General features: G+C 55.9%; 2 protein-coding genes across 2 annotated transcripts; one reads left to right on the top strand and one right to left on the bottom strand.

Annotated features, from left to right (window-relative positions):
• Positions 1–1,697: 1,697 nt before the first annotated feature.
• Positions 1,698–5,710, bottom strand: LOC117643080 (RNA-binding protein spenito). Its single transcript, XM_034381735.1, has one exon. The coding sequence runs from the start codon at positions 5,292–5,294 to the stop codon at positions 2,856–2,858; it is 2,439 nt and encodes an 812-aa protein (XP_034237626.1). The 5' UTR covers positions 5,295–5,710; the 3' UTR covers positions 1,698–2,855.
• A 967-nt stretch (positions 5,711–6,677) lies between these two features.
• LOC117643041 lies at positions 6,678–16,045 on the top strand. Its single transcript, XM_034381678.1, has 4 exons — positions 6,678–6,777; positions 10,025–10,228; positions 11,410–11,538; positions 15,125–16,045. Exons 1-4 carry the CDS (start codon positions 6,678–6,680, stop codon positions 15,283–15,285), a joined length of 594 nt encoding a protein of 197 aa, XP_034237569.1. The 3' UTR covers positions 15,286–16,045.
• The last annotated feature ends 1,068 nt before the right edge of the window (positions 16,046–17,113 follow it).

Genomic DNA, 17,113 nt, shown 5'->3' with positions numbered 1-17,113 from the left:
GGTTAAAGATCTTTTTCAAGTTCAGGCAAGTTTAATTTTCAAGAATTCTTAGTCTTGTCTTGTCAGACTCAAACTCCTTGGAGATTCTAGCAATTCTTTCAGGTTAAAATCTCCAAAAAGCAGTGATTTAATCAATGTCTGCATTGTGCCCTATCTTGGCAACTTGCACCACTCATTTAACTGCAATAGTGTCAAACCAGGCATCACTGAACATAAATGACTTAATATAAAATTGATTTTTAAGTATTAAATTGCTGTAAGTTTCTAGAAAAATAGAAGCTTAACAAAGATTTTACAAATACATTGAAGGTACATGGACTAAATAAGATAACACTACTTGTGTTTGAAAATAAATATCAGTCAAAAGTCAGTAATAACAAATAAACTAAAAAAAGAAAAAGAAAACAACAAAAAGAAAAGTTTTTTCCCGAGTGAAGAATGTAGCTAACGACACAAATGGGTGAAAGATGTAAAAACATGATGAAAAGTTTGGAAATGAAATTACGGTCAAAAGTCATGTGAAAGTCAAGGGAAGAGTTATAAGACACAGGAAAAGAAATCACAGTACACACAGGCACACACAAGGGCTGTCAAATTGTTAGCTCAGAAATTTACAATGCCAAATTGATCTGATTCCTTTAATACTGGCTTTAATTGGTGAGAAAATGGATGAAAGAATATACTGAAGAAGGGAACACATACCGGTACCAACTCAGAGGTATTATTGGAAACTTAGGCAGGAGAGCCATCACATGTGTCAGTGGGGCTACTAATTAAAAACTATGATAAGATGAATAAAATGCTAGAAAATTAAAAGTTGGGTATAGTCATTATTAAAAGGACAGCACCACTTGACAGTTCTGCATTCATGCCAAGTTGATCATGAGGTTTAAGCATTCTATTTAAAATATATGCCCCACCAAAACATATGACAACTGGGGGGAAAGATCGCCTAGTGTTTCCTAAGCTCTTTGGTTGGGAAAAAGAGGCAAGGGAAGGTAACTATGATATGAAAGCTCCTCGTACTTCTTAGGTCTTCTGAGAAACAGAAATTTGACGATGAAGTGTGGTTGTGGAAGGGACACCATGATCAAGAAATTCTCCAGATGAACCACGAATCTCAATGTGTTTTTTGATGCTGTGGGAGAAATTTCCCAGGAAACACGGCACCACACTGCACATCACTGAACACCGCACCTTCACTGCACTGCACTGCACTGCACTTCACTACACTGCACCCACTCGGCTCATTTGAGATCAGCTCATTTTTCAACTCCAGAAACTCCACAAGCACCAATGTAACTGAGATCACTGCACTGTGTTATGATTTTGTATTGACACTAGAGGCACTTCAGAAAAAACAAAAAGAAAACTTCAATGTTATCCAATCACTGCACTAGATCCGAGAGAAAAACTCTGTTTCAGAAGTACGGTTTGTTGGTTCCAGCTTCAATGCACTTCACCAGTTAAGCCACGTCAAAGAGCATTAAGAAAATCACATCACTTCCACTGCCACTGATGCACCACAAAAACTTTTGACTAGTTATCGTTTAAAAAAATATAAAAATAAGAATTTTTTTTTTAAATAATAAAAAGCACTTATCACAGTGAAATCACTATTTGTTTCCTTGAAGCACCTTTCACCACATAATGAGTTAGTTGGGCACTGGGAACAGATTAAAAAATGAAAATCAAAATAATCTGCAAGGACTTCTCTATTTCACAAAACTGCACACAAACACACTCAACACTTCACTTCTCCTTGATTCACGAGAAATAAATACGCATCTCTTCACATCTGATCACTTTCAATTATTATTTCAAAGACGAAGAAAAAAGGGATATTTTTGGTAGTTCTTGATGCTTTCCTATCTCACAGGAATCTGAGGTCCCTCACGGCACATATCACTTCACTTCACAAAACACAAAAGCCATCTCACTATGAAGCACTGAGTCCTAGGCTTGATATCACCATCACTATTGCACAAAATACAGCTGTCTCACGATGCACTTCTAAAAAGAGAACAGAAAACAGGAGACCAAGACAAAACACACATGTACACTTAAATTTCCACGTGCTTAGAAATCGTTCGATTCATCACATTTAATATGTTAGAAAGGAAGACATGATCCTTGCAGCTATAAAAGTAATAATTTTATTTTACAAGTAGAATATACATCTTTAAATATATTATTATCAATTTCCTATTACAAAAAATAACCTTGAGGGTGGAAAATCTTGAAACAAGACAGTTGTTAGTAAATAGCAAATAAAGCAAAATTCAATACAAAAATGGGAATTAACAAAGTAAAATATAAAGAAACGTACATTTTCTTGAACCACTATTCAACTATTATCAACTAGTGTAACAACATGCTTTTGACTGCATACCATCAAACAACAAGATAATTACAAAATTCTTCATCTACATTCAATTTATTTTTATTGGACCATATCTATTTGCTTGATAAAAAGGAATAGTAGCCACCCATTACAACAAATACCCACATCTGCTGAATTTCATCTGTTGCAAATGAACTGCAGGACAGAATGAAAAGTCATAAATCAATGGTCCTAATGAATAATGAAAGCATAAAAATATACTGAAGAAAAGACAATTAACATTTTTATCTCTGATGAGGGCTAATGACAATCAGATTCGGTCAATAATAAATTGAAAACGATAAAAGACAATTACAGCATACTCTTCTAAAGAAGATAAAGGTCCACTTCATCACTAGAAGTACAGTATAAAAATAGGCATGATGTGTAATAATATAGACAGCACAAAAGCTAAGTGCAATAGAGTTCATAGACAAACCAAGTCCTAGTGTCAAAAGTAATATTATTATTGCTAAGCACTTCCACCACGCACAACTACAATAACCAAATGATCTTCTTTCAGACTTTCTTCGGTCAAATTGGGAGCAGTTCTCTTAAGCAAGTCTGTAGAAAAGGAACATGGAGGGAAAGCATACAAGACTCCTGTTGCTTCTGTATCTTTGTTTAACAGAGAAATGACACCAGCTGCTTCCTTCTGCTTAAGATAGGATACAAGGTTACGTAGTGGTCTAGTTTGAACACTTGCATCATCACTAGAAATGGATGCTGATGAACCTGCAAGCCCTAAGAAAATGGCGTGAGATAGAGAAGATGAGATTCGCTTGGAAACATCTTCCAGCTTAGGTTGATCAAGGCGAAGCCTTTGAGTTATTCTGAGCATATGTTTGCCATCCTCATCTTTCATCAAGCCTTCAATTATGTCACAATCTCCATCTGTGAGGTGGAATTTTGCTGGAAACAAAGAGTTCTTAAGAATAAGAGCACCCTGCCACAGGGTTGAACACTTCCGTGCAAGTTCAGGAAGAGTGTGGGCAGAGCTCAAAAGACCATTGCGACCCCTCTCAGACCCAGAATCGCTGCCAGCCGAGTGCCTGCGAGGTGAGTTGGAACGAGAGCGGTCACCTGCTCCATCACCAACACTGGATCGTCTACCTGCACCATCATATTCTGCATCTGGCGGGGGCCTTCTTGAATTCCACTCAGGATCCTCATTCCTTACATAGCCGTCAGGTGGGAAAGATTGCTGACCCCCTCTGAATCCACCACGACCACCACCTCTTCTGTCATGCCACCCACCTCTTCCCCTAAACCCTCGTGGTGGACCACTGTAATTTCCAAATTCACCCTCTTGCCAATTTTCATATGGTGCATCATAGGGGAAGTCTTCTCTGCCAGGTGGTCTGGCACGGAAGTCTCCACCACCTCCTGGAGCATCTTCAGATTGGAAAGGAGGCCGCTGCTTAAATCCAAAACTGGGACCAACATCTGCAAAGTCAATTCTTAGTCGTCGATCTTGACCGCCCAAGGGAAACCCTCTCATTTCCTTCACAGCAGCCTGGGCAGCATCGATTGAGTCATAAAGGATATAGGCTGAAGTTTCACCTTTAACATAGTCAGTCTTCTTGATTGCTCCAAACCTATCAAACTCACGTTCAAGTTGAGAGACAGATATCCAAGGGCCCAGCCCACCAACCCAAATTCTGGTTGTAGGTGTGGCTTTCCCATAGCCTATTTTACATTGGAATTTACCAATATATTGACCAGATAACTCAACTTTTGATCTGTGGGCCATGTCCAAGTTTTGGAACCTTACAAAAGCATAGGCATTTCCTGTACCAGGGGGAGGGCGCTTGATATCAATGTCCTCAACGTTTCCAAACCGGCCAAATATCCTTCGTAACTCATCATCAGAAATATTTATTTCCAGATTTCCAGCAAAAAGTGTTCTGGTTGCCAAGGGATCATCTTCTGGGGGGAGGTGCTGTAAATAGTTGGGAAATTTGTCCTTCTTGGGATCCATTTTGTCAAAATGAGGGCCCCCAGGTCCTCCGGGTGGCTTGAAGCCGTGCATCATGTGGCGAGGTGGTCCATAATGGTGTGGTCCACCTGGGGGCATGTGAGGTGGCGGGCCATGATGAACGGGAGGGCGCATGAAGTCATGAGGAGGTGGTGGACCGTCCCTGCGAAATTCCCTGTGAGGCATACCAGGGGGAGGACCATATCTGTCATACCGTTGATCTCCAGGTCGGTGCCTGTCTGGTGGTGGAGACCGCTGATAGTACCTGTCATATTCTGGACTAACAGATCTACTTCTGGGCCGACTTGTAGGACGACGATAGACATCTCCTGAACGGCTGGTCTCATACACTGCTTCTACAACAGCCACCTTATCATAAATAACTATCCTAGGTTTGGTATGCTTAGCGTCTCTAGCATCCTCACTGCTTCTGAAACAGACGTAGGCTACTCGCTCATCCAAGTCACGAGATATCCTGATACTTATGTCACCAAACTTCTTGTACTCCCTGTACAGACTATCCTTGACCACTTCATCGCTAGCTTTCGGGTGCAAAGCACTCACACACAACACTTTGTACGACGAGTACGTCCTGTCGGCTGCATCCCTGGAGCCGCGGTAGTCGTCGCGGTCGCGGTCGCGGTGGGGGCCGTCGGAGGGGTACCTCCGCGGACTGGAGGACCGGCCTCGGCTCCCGGCTCTGCTTCCTCGCCGCCCAGGACCTGGCCCCCCTCGCGCCCTGTCGCGGTCTCTGTCGCGGTCCCTGTCGGGCGTCATCCTCTCGTCCGAGCTGTCGTCGTAGCGCCCTATGCTGGACCGCGACCGCTTACTGCGGGGCGGCGGCGTGTCCCGATCGGAGCTCCTCTTCATGTTGTTGCGAATTTTCACTGTGATGCCTGTGCGTTGCCTGTCCTCCTTGGCGATCCCGATCATCAATCGGAGTGGATCTTGATCTTGAACCGGTTCTGGCGGGGGCGGCTGGGGCGGCGGGGGCGACGGGGCCGGGCTCTGGGGCGTGGCGCGGCCAGGCACGGCAGGGCGTTCAGCCTAACGCAGCACTTTTCACACGGAGCACGAACATGCAATGGCGGCGATGGGCGATGCGCTGAGTTGTCTGGCAGGCCAGGCTAGGACACACTCTTTCCGAGTCGCGCAGCAGCGGCAGCAGTCCGCAAAGTCGATTGAGCCCTCCGACCAGCACCCAGGGAGTCGCACGCAGGATTCACGTCACTACACATAAAGTTGCCGTTTAAAAGTCGTTGCTTTCGTCGAAAAAAAACATCCCAAGGAGAGTCACTGGCATCACTTTTCTGGGGCAGCTTCGAGAAACAGGATGTTGTCATCGACAAACGGCCGACGCGACATGACAAGGCGGTTGCAGACCTGCTGCCAACCGCATGAAAAAATAGGAACATGTTTCTGACCAGATTTGTCGATGCATTATGGAATATTTCACATCTTTATTGCTATAGAACAACAAAAACTTGAAGGTTTACTCCAAATGCCTTTGTTGTATGTTCGTTTCCGTCGTCTAAAATGGAAACTTACGGTTGTTAAGTGTGACTGTGTGTCCTTTTACTTCCGGCACTTGCATTCGGAAGTACCAAGCTTTAAGGACTAAAATAACGAAAAGTTCGCCTCTGGACTTGAAAATTATTCCTCTCTGTTCATTCCCGGTCAGGTAAACCAAAACACTGAAATAGTAGCTCACCCGTGAAAACCAGAAGTTTTCCCGGAAAGGAGTTTGGTTGGAACGAGAAGCGCCCTGTCATACCTTTCACCTAATCCGCGTGGTTGCCATCATGTGTTATAAATGGCGGTAAATTTAAAATCCTCTTTCTTCTGCCTGTGATGAAATCGTAAAATACGCTTCGATTACTCATTTAATGCATGTTTCATGTGCTAACCATGTCGATTTTTGAAAAGTATGAGCTGTCGGTCGCAAAGTGCGAAGAAGGAGGACTGCGATGTGACGCGAGCAGTCCAGGACGATAATCCTCCGTCTTCGTGTACATTTTCACCCTGTCTCAAGCACAATGCGAAGAATGTTTCGTGTTCATCTTAAATATAAAATGCCTTTGACGAACGACGTACTAGCATGGCGCTGGAAGATGGCGCGGGGGGGCGGGCGGGGGCGGGGCGGGGGCGGACGGGACGGGGGCGGGGCGGCGTGCTGCGCCGGGCGGGTAGGCAGCCTCAAACGCAGCTCTCTTTCCCGGCGACGCCGCGACCCGTCCGCAGACTCGCCAGGCTCGCCAGACTCGCTCACCCCGTCGGCGACTCCGGACTGCTCCGGGCAGGGCTGTGGACGCCAACATGGCTCTCTTCGTGCACAACGGCCTCCCGGTCGCCGTCCTGTGGACCCTGGCTCTCTGCGTGGCCGCGACGGCCGCCGACGCCTGGACGCACCCCACAGGTAAAGTCAGTGACGTCACCGAGTCGCTGAATGCCTTGACGATGTCAGCAGAACGAAAGCCGTTATCGCTCGGAGTGAATTTCCCGACCGCCTGGGAGCAGGACAACACGCAGCACGCGTACGCTAGTTCGGTCCAGAAGCCCATTCAACGTCTGACAAACAAGGGCAAATTTGTTACATCGGAAGTGCTGCGCCGCCGTTTCTCTTACTCCCGTCACGCCAAACTTTTCTTCTCCGACAGACGATTCAGGAGCAATTATCGCAAAACACCTCATTGGCTCGACTTACATTTACTGTCCTGACAGTTCCAACGCGTTTGATCTTGGACGTATTCTAATCCTCGTGACGAGGCGTGTCCGCGACGGGATGGCGTCGCCCGCGAGGCTTGACGGGCGCGTGACAGAGCGCGCGCACGCCGTGGCGCACGCCGTCACGTCCGCACTTTCCGTTGGCCCTGGCAAATAATTATTAGCCCGTTTAATCATTGTGCTCGGGACGCCCGTCGGGGCGGCGACAAAGACAAGAAAGGGTGACGGCGCGGCCGCGACGTGACGACGGCGTGACGGTTTGAGCGAGACGGCAGCGTGACGGCAGCGTGACGGCAGCGTGACGGCAGCGTGACGGCAGCGTGACGGAAGCGTGACGGCACGTGACGGCAGCGTGACGGAAGCGTGACGGAAGCGTGACGGAAGCGTGACGGCAGCGTGACGGAAGCGTGACGGCAGCGTGACGGCAGCGTGACGGCAGCGTGACGGAAAAGGGGGCGTAAGACGGCGTGTATGTGACGACAGCGTGACGGGGTGAGAGCGGCTGAGTAGTGTTGAGGACCACTATGCAACTTGTGCAAGTTTCCCCTCGCTGTGGGTCGCGAGTTCAGAAGTCCGGCCGCGGAGTGCCTGGTAGGAGCCTTGCCTGCGTTCGACAGGGCGCACAGCTCGGCGCACAGCAGGGGCCCATGGCGCGGCGACGCGGGTTGCCTAACCCCGACCTGGTGGCCGTGCAGGCGTGCAGCCTGGTTCCGAGGACTGCTCTCGTTGCTCTGTCTCTCTCGCGCTCGTTAGGCGCCCCGTGGGAGAGAGACAGAGCGACGAAAAGCAGTGCTCTGGCAGTCGGGCGGGTTGGACTTCGTCATGCGGGTGTCGAAGTGCGACATCGGGGCATCGGGGCTAGAGCGACCTCATTCGAATGCCGAGGGGCCCCGCCCGGCCCCGCGGCCTCGGCGTGCTTGTGTTTGGTCGTTTGTAGCGGAGTGCGGAGTGACGAGATGCGTGGTTCGAGGTTTCAGCTGGTTTCGGCCCCGTGGGGCGATAATCCGATCGGCTCATGAAGGCGTCAAAGGAAACTGGCGGTACGTGAATAATCACCCCGCCCACGCGGCGACGCGGCCTGGAGGGAATTCCCGTGTCACGCGAGCACGCGATGGGGCTGGCCACGGCCAGGGCGTCCTCCTCCTTCAGGAGCACAGCAGTACTTTGGGTTGCCTATCCTGCGCTCGGCGGGCGTCATTCTGGCCTCGCGGAGAGCAGGTCGAGAGTGGGGTGGGGGTGGGCGGGCATCCGTTGGTTAGGTTGGGTTAGGACAGGTGTCTCTGTGAGAGTTACAGGTGCGCTCCTCGTCCACCCTTAAGGCTCATCGGGTGGTTCTCGCGGCATCGATGTGGGCGCTGCGACACTGTCGCTTTCCGGGAACACTTGGCGTGTCGCGGCTGATCCCGCGTTCAGTTTCCGCGAAGCGCGCGAAGCGACTTGGAAGCTCGGCGTGGAATGGAAAGGGAAGGCGGGCGGGAAAGAAAGCACTTGAGGGCGCCGCGACCGCGCACCGCAACCACCCCGTAGCCCTCCACGCCCTCCACGCCCTCCAACCCTCCAGCCCTCAAGGCGATGAGAAGCCACGGCCTCGGCCACGGCTCGCCGCAGCACGCCGCACCACGCCGCCAGGCCGGGGCAGAGCCTGGGCAGAGCGATCCCGAACTGTCTTTCCCGCACTCACGGCATCTACCGTAAGGGTGTGAGGGAGACTCGGAATCATTCTAAACTGCAGGCTCACGCCCGCTCCCTCCCTCCCTGCTGCTGGTCGTAAACGACTAATCAAAGCTCGGATCAGCGAGGCAGCAGCAATGAATCCCGGACGCACAATCGGAGCCGCGTTTGGAAACAATATTCTAATCTGTGGGCGCGGCGTGTGCGGGCTAAAGGCGGGGTGGGCCAAGGGGTGGACGGGACGAGCGCCCCCGAGCGCCCCTCGCGGACAAAGGCAACAATCGGCCGGCAGAGTGCTGGCTTGTGGCTGGCTGCCGCTGCCTGGCTGCCTGGCTGGGCGGCTGATACGGCTGATGCCGCTGATCACATGGCCGGGTTCACTGCGCGCCGCTTTTTATCCGCAGGGCCTTTGTGTGAGTTCTGGTGCGTGGGGGCGGGGCGGGGCGGGGCGGGTCGGCCGGCCGGGGAGCTGCGGGCTGCCGCCTGCGGCGCGCCCCCAAAAACTTGGCCCCCTAATCCGTCCTTTATTTCCCGGGCCACATTTTGTGCATAACTTGTTTAGTTATGCATGGTGGGCCGCGGGCCGCTCTTCTAAAATGCCGTTTGTCCGAGCCACCTGTCAGGGTGTCGGTTCCCGTTAGGGTTAGTCCCACTGCCAGGCGTCACTGGCTGGCGCGGCCACAGACACTGTCGCACAGGCACTCGTGGACCTTCCCCCGGAACGGCAATTCGCCACGCTGCCGCCGCGACATCGCCCCGACGTCGCCGTCGTCGCGGCGCCTCGCTCGGCGCGCGTGTCTATCGGACCGCCGCGGGGGTTTACAGCGCGGCGCCACTGCCACTGCGGCCGTGGCCGCCAGCAAGCCGCCAGCCACGACGCGCGAGGCACACTTCCGGCTTCTCCAGCGCGCCGCCATAGCCGTGCCCGAGGCCGTGCCGTCGTGCCGTCGACGAGACGGCGTTTCATTTTCGGAGCCGGATGCGCTGGGAAAGCTGTTTACAGGCGGGATTCGCTGGAGGGAAAAGAGTTAGCGGCGAGCGAAAAAGAGTCTGCTAGAAAAACGAAAGCGAGAGGGTGGTCTGCTTGAGCGTTACGTCTTACTGGTGACACCTTGTTCTGTCCGCAGGTCGCCGCAGTGGCGCCGCCCGTCTGCTGGGCCTCGGCGACGACGCCTGGGAGGCGGTGGACGCGGACGCCAGCCGTGGCCGTCGCGGCGGCTGGAGCAGTATGGTGGGGGCGGGCGTGGGGGCGGGCGCGGGGGCGGGGCTGCCCGTGCCGCCGCCGTGGCAGCACACCCAGGCCCAGGAGCAACAGTTGCTGGACGCCGTCGGCGGCCTGGGTAAGCGGCATGGCCACGCCCCGGATGACGAGCCCGGGGACCTGTCCACGGACTCGTCCTCCACGGACTCGTCCTGGACGACGCGCACCACCGCGCCCTCCCCCGCCATCTTCACGGCCCTGGGGAGCGTGGGTGCGTACCAAGCAGACTAAGACTTACACCTTTGTCTCACTCTTGGCGCGGAGCTTCGGCCAAGGCTTCGGCCAAGGCTCGCCGGCCTCGCTTCTTCGCCTCGCCTCGCCTCGCCTTGCTGGAGCTCTGTCAATTAGACGGCGCGAATTAATGTAATGGACGCGGAGGCGCCAGAAAAAAGCCCCCCCCCCCACAACGCGTGCGCCATCACGGCGTGCGAGCGATTAGAGCTCGGCGGCGATCCGTTTCGTTTCCGCGCCTGACATTCGAGATGAGCTGCTAGGGCAGACTAGGGCCGGCTGGCAGGGCGGCGCGTTGTGTAAGGTGACTCGCGCGCCCCTTCCGAATGCACGCGCGGAGGGGAAGGGGGAGTCGGGCGACGACCAAAGACCCTAAACGCCGCTCGCCGCGCAAGGCGCCAAGGCGCCAAGGCGTCGGGTGACAAGACAAGCGCGCGCGGCCGAGCCCTGCGCCCTGCGCCTTCGCTTCCCCCAGTTCCCTTTTTCGGCGCGCCATCAGCGCGACGCGCGACGCCTGACGCGCGGAAGTCTCTCCAATCATGGCACACATGTCTGCCTACGCTCTGCCCCGCCCGGGGCCCCGGGACGTGACTTGGCGCCTGCTTTGACACCGATTCGTTGACCTGGGGCCGGGCCGGGCCCGTGACAAGCGGGAAGCCCCTCCACTCCATCTAGCCTCTACAGCGTGCTGGCGGCCAGCGCGGCCAGGGTGAGACAGCGACGCCGAGACAGAGGGCCGCCGATGACTCGAGGTGTAAGAGGGCGCAACAAGGCGGCAAGGTGTTGAGGCTTTGTCGCGGTGTCGGAGGGCCGGGAGGGCGGCGGGGCGGGGGGCGTGGGGCGTTCCATGAATATGGAATGGTCTTCATGACGGGGATGGATAGCAGCAGGCCCACCGGTCTCCCACAGTAAGGGGGCGAGAGAGGGAGGGAGCTAGGAACATGCGTCCATACAGCCCGGCGAGCAGTCAAAAGGAGAGACATTTGATATTTATTGTCGCAGCGGGCCCGGAGCTGGACAGGCTTGCGCCGAGGGGAGGGGAGCTTCAGCGGGGCCTTTTACACAGCCTTCCGTCTCGTTATTTCACCAAGTGCTGACGCGCTTGCACCGCAGGGCTGGGCCCATAGGAACTGTCTGACTGCCCCGTTGCTGTTTCCGCAGGCGTGCTCAGCGACCTCAGCAGCTTCTTCAACAACCTGCAGGAGAACCTCGAGTCCATGGAGAACATGACGCCGGACCAGCGGCGCATGGTGCTGGGCGGGGACTCCCCGCAGCTGCTCCCACAAGCAGGTGAGCACGGCGAGCGAGCGCAGGCGGGCCACTCATTTTTCCGGGGGCTGTTTTGAGAGGAGTTTGTATTGCGAGTTACCGAGCCCGTCGTCGGTGGGATCGGCGAGGAAGGGGAAGCTCCCCCCCCCCCCCCGTCACGCCACTGTCAGGGGCGGGAAGGCCAAAGGAACCACTCAGAAAGTATGCCGGGGGTGTGGGCGGATTCCTTTTCGACTCTGTGGCATAATCTAATCCAAACTGGCGTGGGGCGGTGCTCGGCCCCTCGCGCTAGTTAGACGACGTCCCGACCGTTCCGACGTCGGCCCATCAGCAGCGCAGCCCGCGCAGCCCCGGGCTGGGTCCTGGTGTGTGTGTGTGCGCGCGCACGCATGTGTGTGTGTGTAGGTGTGTGTGTAGGTGTCTCTGTGTGTGCCCGCGCGCGCTAGCTCGTCTGCCGTGGCTGATGCGTGTTTGCGGGGACGGCGGGGACGGCGGGGACGGGGTGCGCAGACTTTGAGTTTGTCTGGCCGCTCGGGGGCCACATCAGAAACTACAAGTAGAATTACATGCCGGTAAAGGGCCCCGCCTTCGCCGTCGCCCCGGTGTTGGGTCCTTTGGGACGCCCCACGGTGCTCCGCACCCCTCTCCCCCGCGGGTCCAGGCCATGGCCCTGAGTCAATTTGCGTTGCTGGTGGCCTGCACGTCGTCCTCTGCAGCCCAGAAGCCAGAGCGTGGGGCCGTCTGCACTCTCATTAAAAGTCGCCCTTCCCTTCCCTTCCGCACCGATGGCCACGGTGAGGTCGCGGTCGCAGGGCGCAGCACACAGAGTCGTTTCCGTTGCTCTGTCTCTGTCGGACTCATGGGGCTTCCCGCGGAGGTGTGAGAGAGACAGAGCGACCGAGCCAGTGTGTAGGCAGGGCGCAGGCAGGGCACAGAGTTGTTGCTGCTGCTCCCGACATACTCCAAAACTCGGATCAAGTTTGACTCGTTCGTTTCAACCTTTCAGCGGTGTGCGCATTGCGCTTCGCGCGGCATTGGTTTCTCTCTCCACTCGCTGGCGGTCTGTGCGGCCTTTGGGAGCCATCCGCTAGCTCACGCTCTAGCGGAGGCTGTTCGCCGAACTTGCAGTGCGGCATTGCCGAGGCATTGCCGGCATTGCGGGGGACGGCGACGCACACTTTGCATCAGCGCGAATCGGGGAGGCGGACTCGCACTCCCGCGATTAGGCGGCATGCGCACCACAGAGCGGTGTCTCTCTCGCACCTCTGCGGGACGCAGCGGGACGCAGCACCAGTGCGATAGAGACTGACTCTTCTTGGAATGAGCCAACATGCAGCCCAGGCGGCCAGGCGGCCAGGCACATCAAAGCCAGCGTTTGAGTTTGGCTTCACTCGGGCGGCGCGCGCGTCGCCCGCGCTCGCCATAGCGAACGCCGACGCACCGCGGCTGACGACACGGCGACACCAACGACACGCGGCGCGGACGTGCCGACGCGCCGACGGGAAGAGTATCAGGGTGGAGCCAATCCCGGGTCTGCGCCGCCCTATTCATTGAGAACACCTCCCCCTGTCTGCAGGCGGGGCGGCGGGGCGGGGCGGGGCGGTGGCGCAACACGTGAGCCAGGCAGCCAGGCAGCCCCAGGGCAAGCCCCAGGGCGTGCTCCCCCTGCTGATGACGGCCACGGTGCGCTAAGAGTTTGAATTCATTGAATATGAATCTGAAGGGGTGCCGGCCTTACCGAAAAGAATGCGTCAACTTCGATTGGACGACATAATAATTCCAGCCGGGGCCGGGCCCGCCGGGCCGGCCGGCAGACAGAGGACTCAAATTGAGATCGGGTCGAATTGAATTTGGCCCGCGAGGCGTCGCGGCGCCGCCTGCGCGTGGGTGAGCGGCTCGACGAGGACTCGCGGAAAGGCGCGACGCGGCGCGACGCCATTGGCGTAATCCGGGATCCTCCTAGAGAGAGGGACAGGCGGACGGATGGACAGACAGGCAGACAGACAGACAGACAGACAGACAGACAGACGGCAGCGATAGTGCTGGAGTGCAGCGCATAATCCCGTTATTGGAACGACGCCCGCCTTCTTTGACACGGGACGCTGTTCCCGCCCACCCTCGCACGCCCTCGCCCCTCGCATACCGCGCTGTTGCGCCCCTTGTCTTGCTCGTGCTCGTACTGCGCTTCTTCCAGAAAGGGCACCACCCCCCCCCCCCCCACACACACACACGCCTTTGACGTGGCCGCGGGCGTGACTGGAGCACGCCGTCGGTGCGCATTACTGGATTGCGTGTGAGCGCTGCGGCGGCTCGGCCCAGCCGAGCTTTTCCAAAGGATCTTTTCGTCGCTCCGTCTTTGTCGCACTCACGAGGCGTCCTATGTGATTGCGAGAAAGACAGGGCGAAAAAACGGTCCTTGGGTACGGCGTGGCAGACCCCGGTGCCCTCCGGACTGTGTCCCTCCTGGGCCATGGCCCACGGCCGGCCCTGGGTCCTAGGGCGGACATGGCGGGGAAGGCCGGCGCACTCAAAGGACCCAAAGGGCTGAATGCAGCCGCCCCGCTGCACCGAAGAGGGCTGCGCTGTTTTTTCCGGTCGCTGCCCGGAAGCAAAGGGAACTGGAAACGGACGCAAACAGTGACTTGCCAATAAACGTCGCTCTGGGCAGCCTCCCCTCCCCTCCGCCTCCCCTTCCACTTCCGGACTAATCTGTGTGTTCCGGCCGTTCCGGCGCGCGGGTGGTGCGTGCGACGGCCTCGACGGCCGCGACGGCGCGGCGGGGCTCCCTCGGCGCGTGGCGTCAGCCTCTGCGTCGTCGTGCCCGCCGCTCTGGGCCGAGCTGGCCGATCTGCTGGGGCTGCGCTGCCTCTTCGCCACCGCCGGCGTCGCGCCCCCGCTCGTGGCGCGTAGCCGTGCAGCGGGTCTGAGGCACGACCTGGGGCACGACCTGGGGCACGACCTGGGGCACGGCCTGCATGACCAGGGGCAGCAGGCGTCGGCGCCGTCGGCACGGGCGCGGCGTTTCGGCACGCCCGTCCGCTGCGTCCGCCGGGTAAGTGGCCACTGAGACCCTGGTCCTGGTCCCTGTCTCCGGACGACGACAGAGGGAGTGAACCGCAGCTGCCCGTGATGACTGTAGACCTCGTCCTCCTCCCCCGGCGCGTCGCACGTGCACGTAGCGATGGCCAGAGCAGCCAGCAGCCAGAGCCCCTGCGAATCGAGGGATAGGCCAGCTGCTCGCACCACTGCATAGCGGCTGGCCGAACTCGTCCTCGGCGGGCGCTCGCCATTCGCGCTCCCGACGAGCGCCTGCCTGTAATACTGATTCCGAGCTCTGCTTTTGTCATTCGCGCTCCCGACGAGCGCCTGCCTGTAATACTGATTCCGAGCTCTGCTTTTGTCATTCGCGCTCCCGACGAGCGCCTGCCTGTAATACTGATTCCGAGCTCTGCTTTTGTCATTCGCGCTCCCGACGAGCGCCTGCCTGTAATACTGATTCCGAGCTCTGCTTTCGTCGCTCTGTCTGTCTCGCACTCATGGGGGGTCCCGCAAGGGTGCGAGAGAGACAGAGTGACCGTGCTCAGCCGGCTGTGTCGCACTGTTGCAGGTCCCGGGAGGCCCATGTCAGCTCCAGCCCTCATGACTTCGCTGCGCAACCACAGGCCGTCGTTCAGGACGAGGCACTTCGTGGAGACGAGCGAGCCGGCCGCGCTGCGCCGCTCCAACAACCACGACCCCCAGCTGCTGTGGGCGGGCATCGGCCGCTAGGGCCTGCCTGGCCCGCCTGGCCCGCCTGGCCGCTTCTTGGCTCTGGCCCTCCTCTTCGAAACTCGCGTTTCTCCTTGTTTCCTCGTTGCTACTCACTCGGAGACGCCTCTTCGTCTTCACAGCCGCGGCGCCGAAACGCCGATGACGGGGCCGATTTTCGAATTCGAGCGAGTGTATTGATAGCAATGGCGTAGTCGTGAATTTATGTTAGCAATCGCTTCGCACAATCATTTTGTTAAAAAAAATATATACATTCCGATTATTGTACGACTTGGCATTTTGTGGAGAAAGTTCAAAATTGAGTATAAATTAACTATGTATTTAAAAGGCAGAACTTAAAATTCTGGCTTGCTGAAATCACGCAAAAAAAAATATTAGACGTTGAAACCACGGCGCACCGTTCTGAGTGTGTGCTCGGCCACAGCTGCTTGCCAGAGTATATCGTCGTGGTGTCTATTTGCTTGCTGCTCTCTATCCTAGTCTTGCTCCGTCAAGTCCCGCGGCGTACAATATCTTGGCCGCTCGCAGCAGTCGTAAACTTGATGTGTGCCCCTGCGCCCATGTCCCAGGGAAGGCGGGAAGTGGAAGTGGGACACGAAGCGAGGGAACACGCTGGGTGCACCGCGACTCCCTTGATTGGAACTGAGGCGACAGGGCCTGTCCTTGTTATTGCTACACGCTGCAGTACATGACTGTCCCACAAAGCGCCAACGCGCTACGTACGTAATAACAAAAAAATAAAATAAAGGAAAAAATATTTTAAAAAAAAACAAAAGACAAAAAAAAACGGAGAAATTTTTGGCCGACTTTTGTGCGGGCACGTTCTTTATTTCCAATATTTAATGTATCTAAGTAGTTGAGCAAAAGAGACGTTGCCCGATATGCGCCGGATCAAAGAGGCAGCCAAACGTCTAACTTTGTCAGCGTGTCTAGCTAGTTGTTGTTACGGTGTGCTTCGCGGTTCTGCACGGAAATTTCCCCCCTCTTTGGCACCGCCCGCAGCCTTTTCGGTACTGCGATATGTTTGTGTACTCCTCTCCTCCTGGTGATGTACGTTTCTATCAAGACTGTTGACATTTTAATTAAAGAGTTGTGAGCAATAATTGCCATTGAAAGTGTCTACATTCACTCATTTCTAACCCCCATTCCTGCAACTCGAGCAAGAAATCGGAGAAGGGAGAATGAGGGAGTAGCGAGTTTGTTGACGCCTCATTCCGAAGAATCGTTCTGTCGATCTGTCCCTGTCGCACACGTAGGGGTCCCGAAGGGTTGAGAGAGAGAGAGAGACAGAGCGACGAAAGAGCCGTCCCCTTGGTCCGCGCTCCTGGACCGGCCCTGCTGATTGATCTCTCTTCGATCTCGGCGTCGGGGCGCTTGGCGGCGCAGGCGGCGCTTGCGGGGCAACTCATTAGGCGCTTGTCAGGCCTCGCTAGCCTCCCTAGCCTGGCTAGCCTCGCGCAGGGTGGCGCCTTGCGGCTCTCTCTCGCGTTCTCGGGGGCGAGAGAGAGAGAGAGAGCGAGAGAGAGAGAGAGAGAGAGAGAGAGAGAGAGAGAGAGAGAGAGAGAGAGAGAGAGAGGCCGCGACCGTGGAGCGAAGCACCGTTCGGAATAAACCTGCCGGCCTCGCAGGGCCTTGTAAGGTGACCGCGGTGGCGGCTCGCGTGTCGAGCGTGGCGTGGCGGGGCGGGGTGGAAACGTGGTCGGCCGGAAGCGGTGCCGCGTCGTCCCCACTGGTCCCAGAGGCTCGTGGACCAGGCTCAGCCAAGGCCCAGCCAGGCCAGGGAGGCTCTAATCACGTCCCACAGGCGTATCCGTGTCAGCTGATGTCC

Source organism: Thrips palmi, unplaced genomic scaffold, assembly GCF_012932325.1.
Source record: "Thrips palmi isolate BJ-2018 unplaced genomic scaffold, TpBJ-2018v1 HiC_scaffold_16, whole genome shotgun sequence".
NCBI lineage: Eukaryota > Metazoa > Arthropoda > Insecta > Thysanoptera > Thripidae > Thrips > Thrips palmi.
Note: the sequence above shows the minus strand (reverse complement) of the source record. Positions and strands in the feature narration are given on the sequence as shown.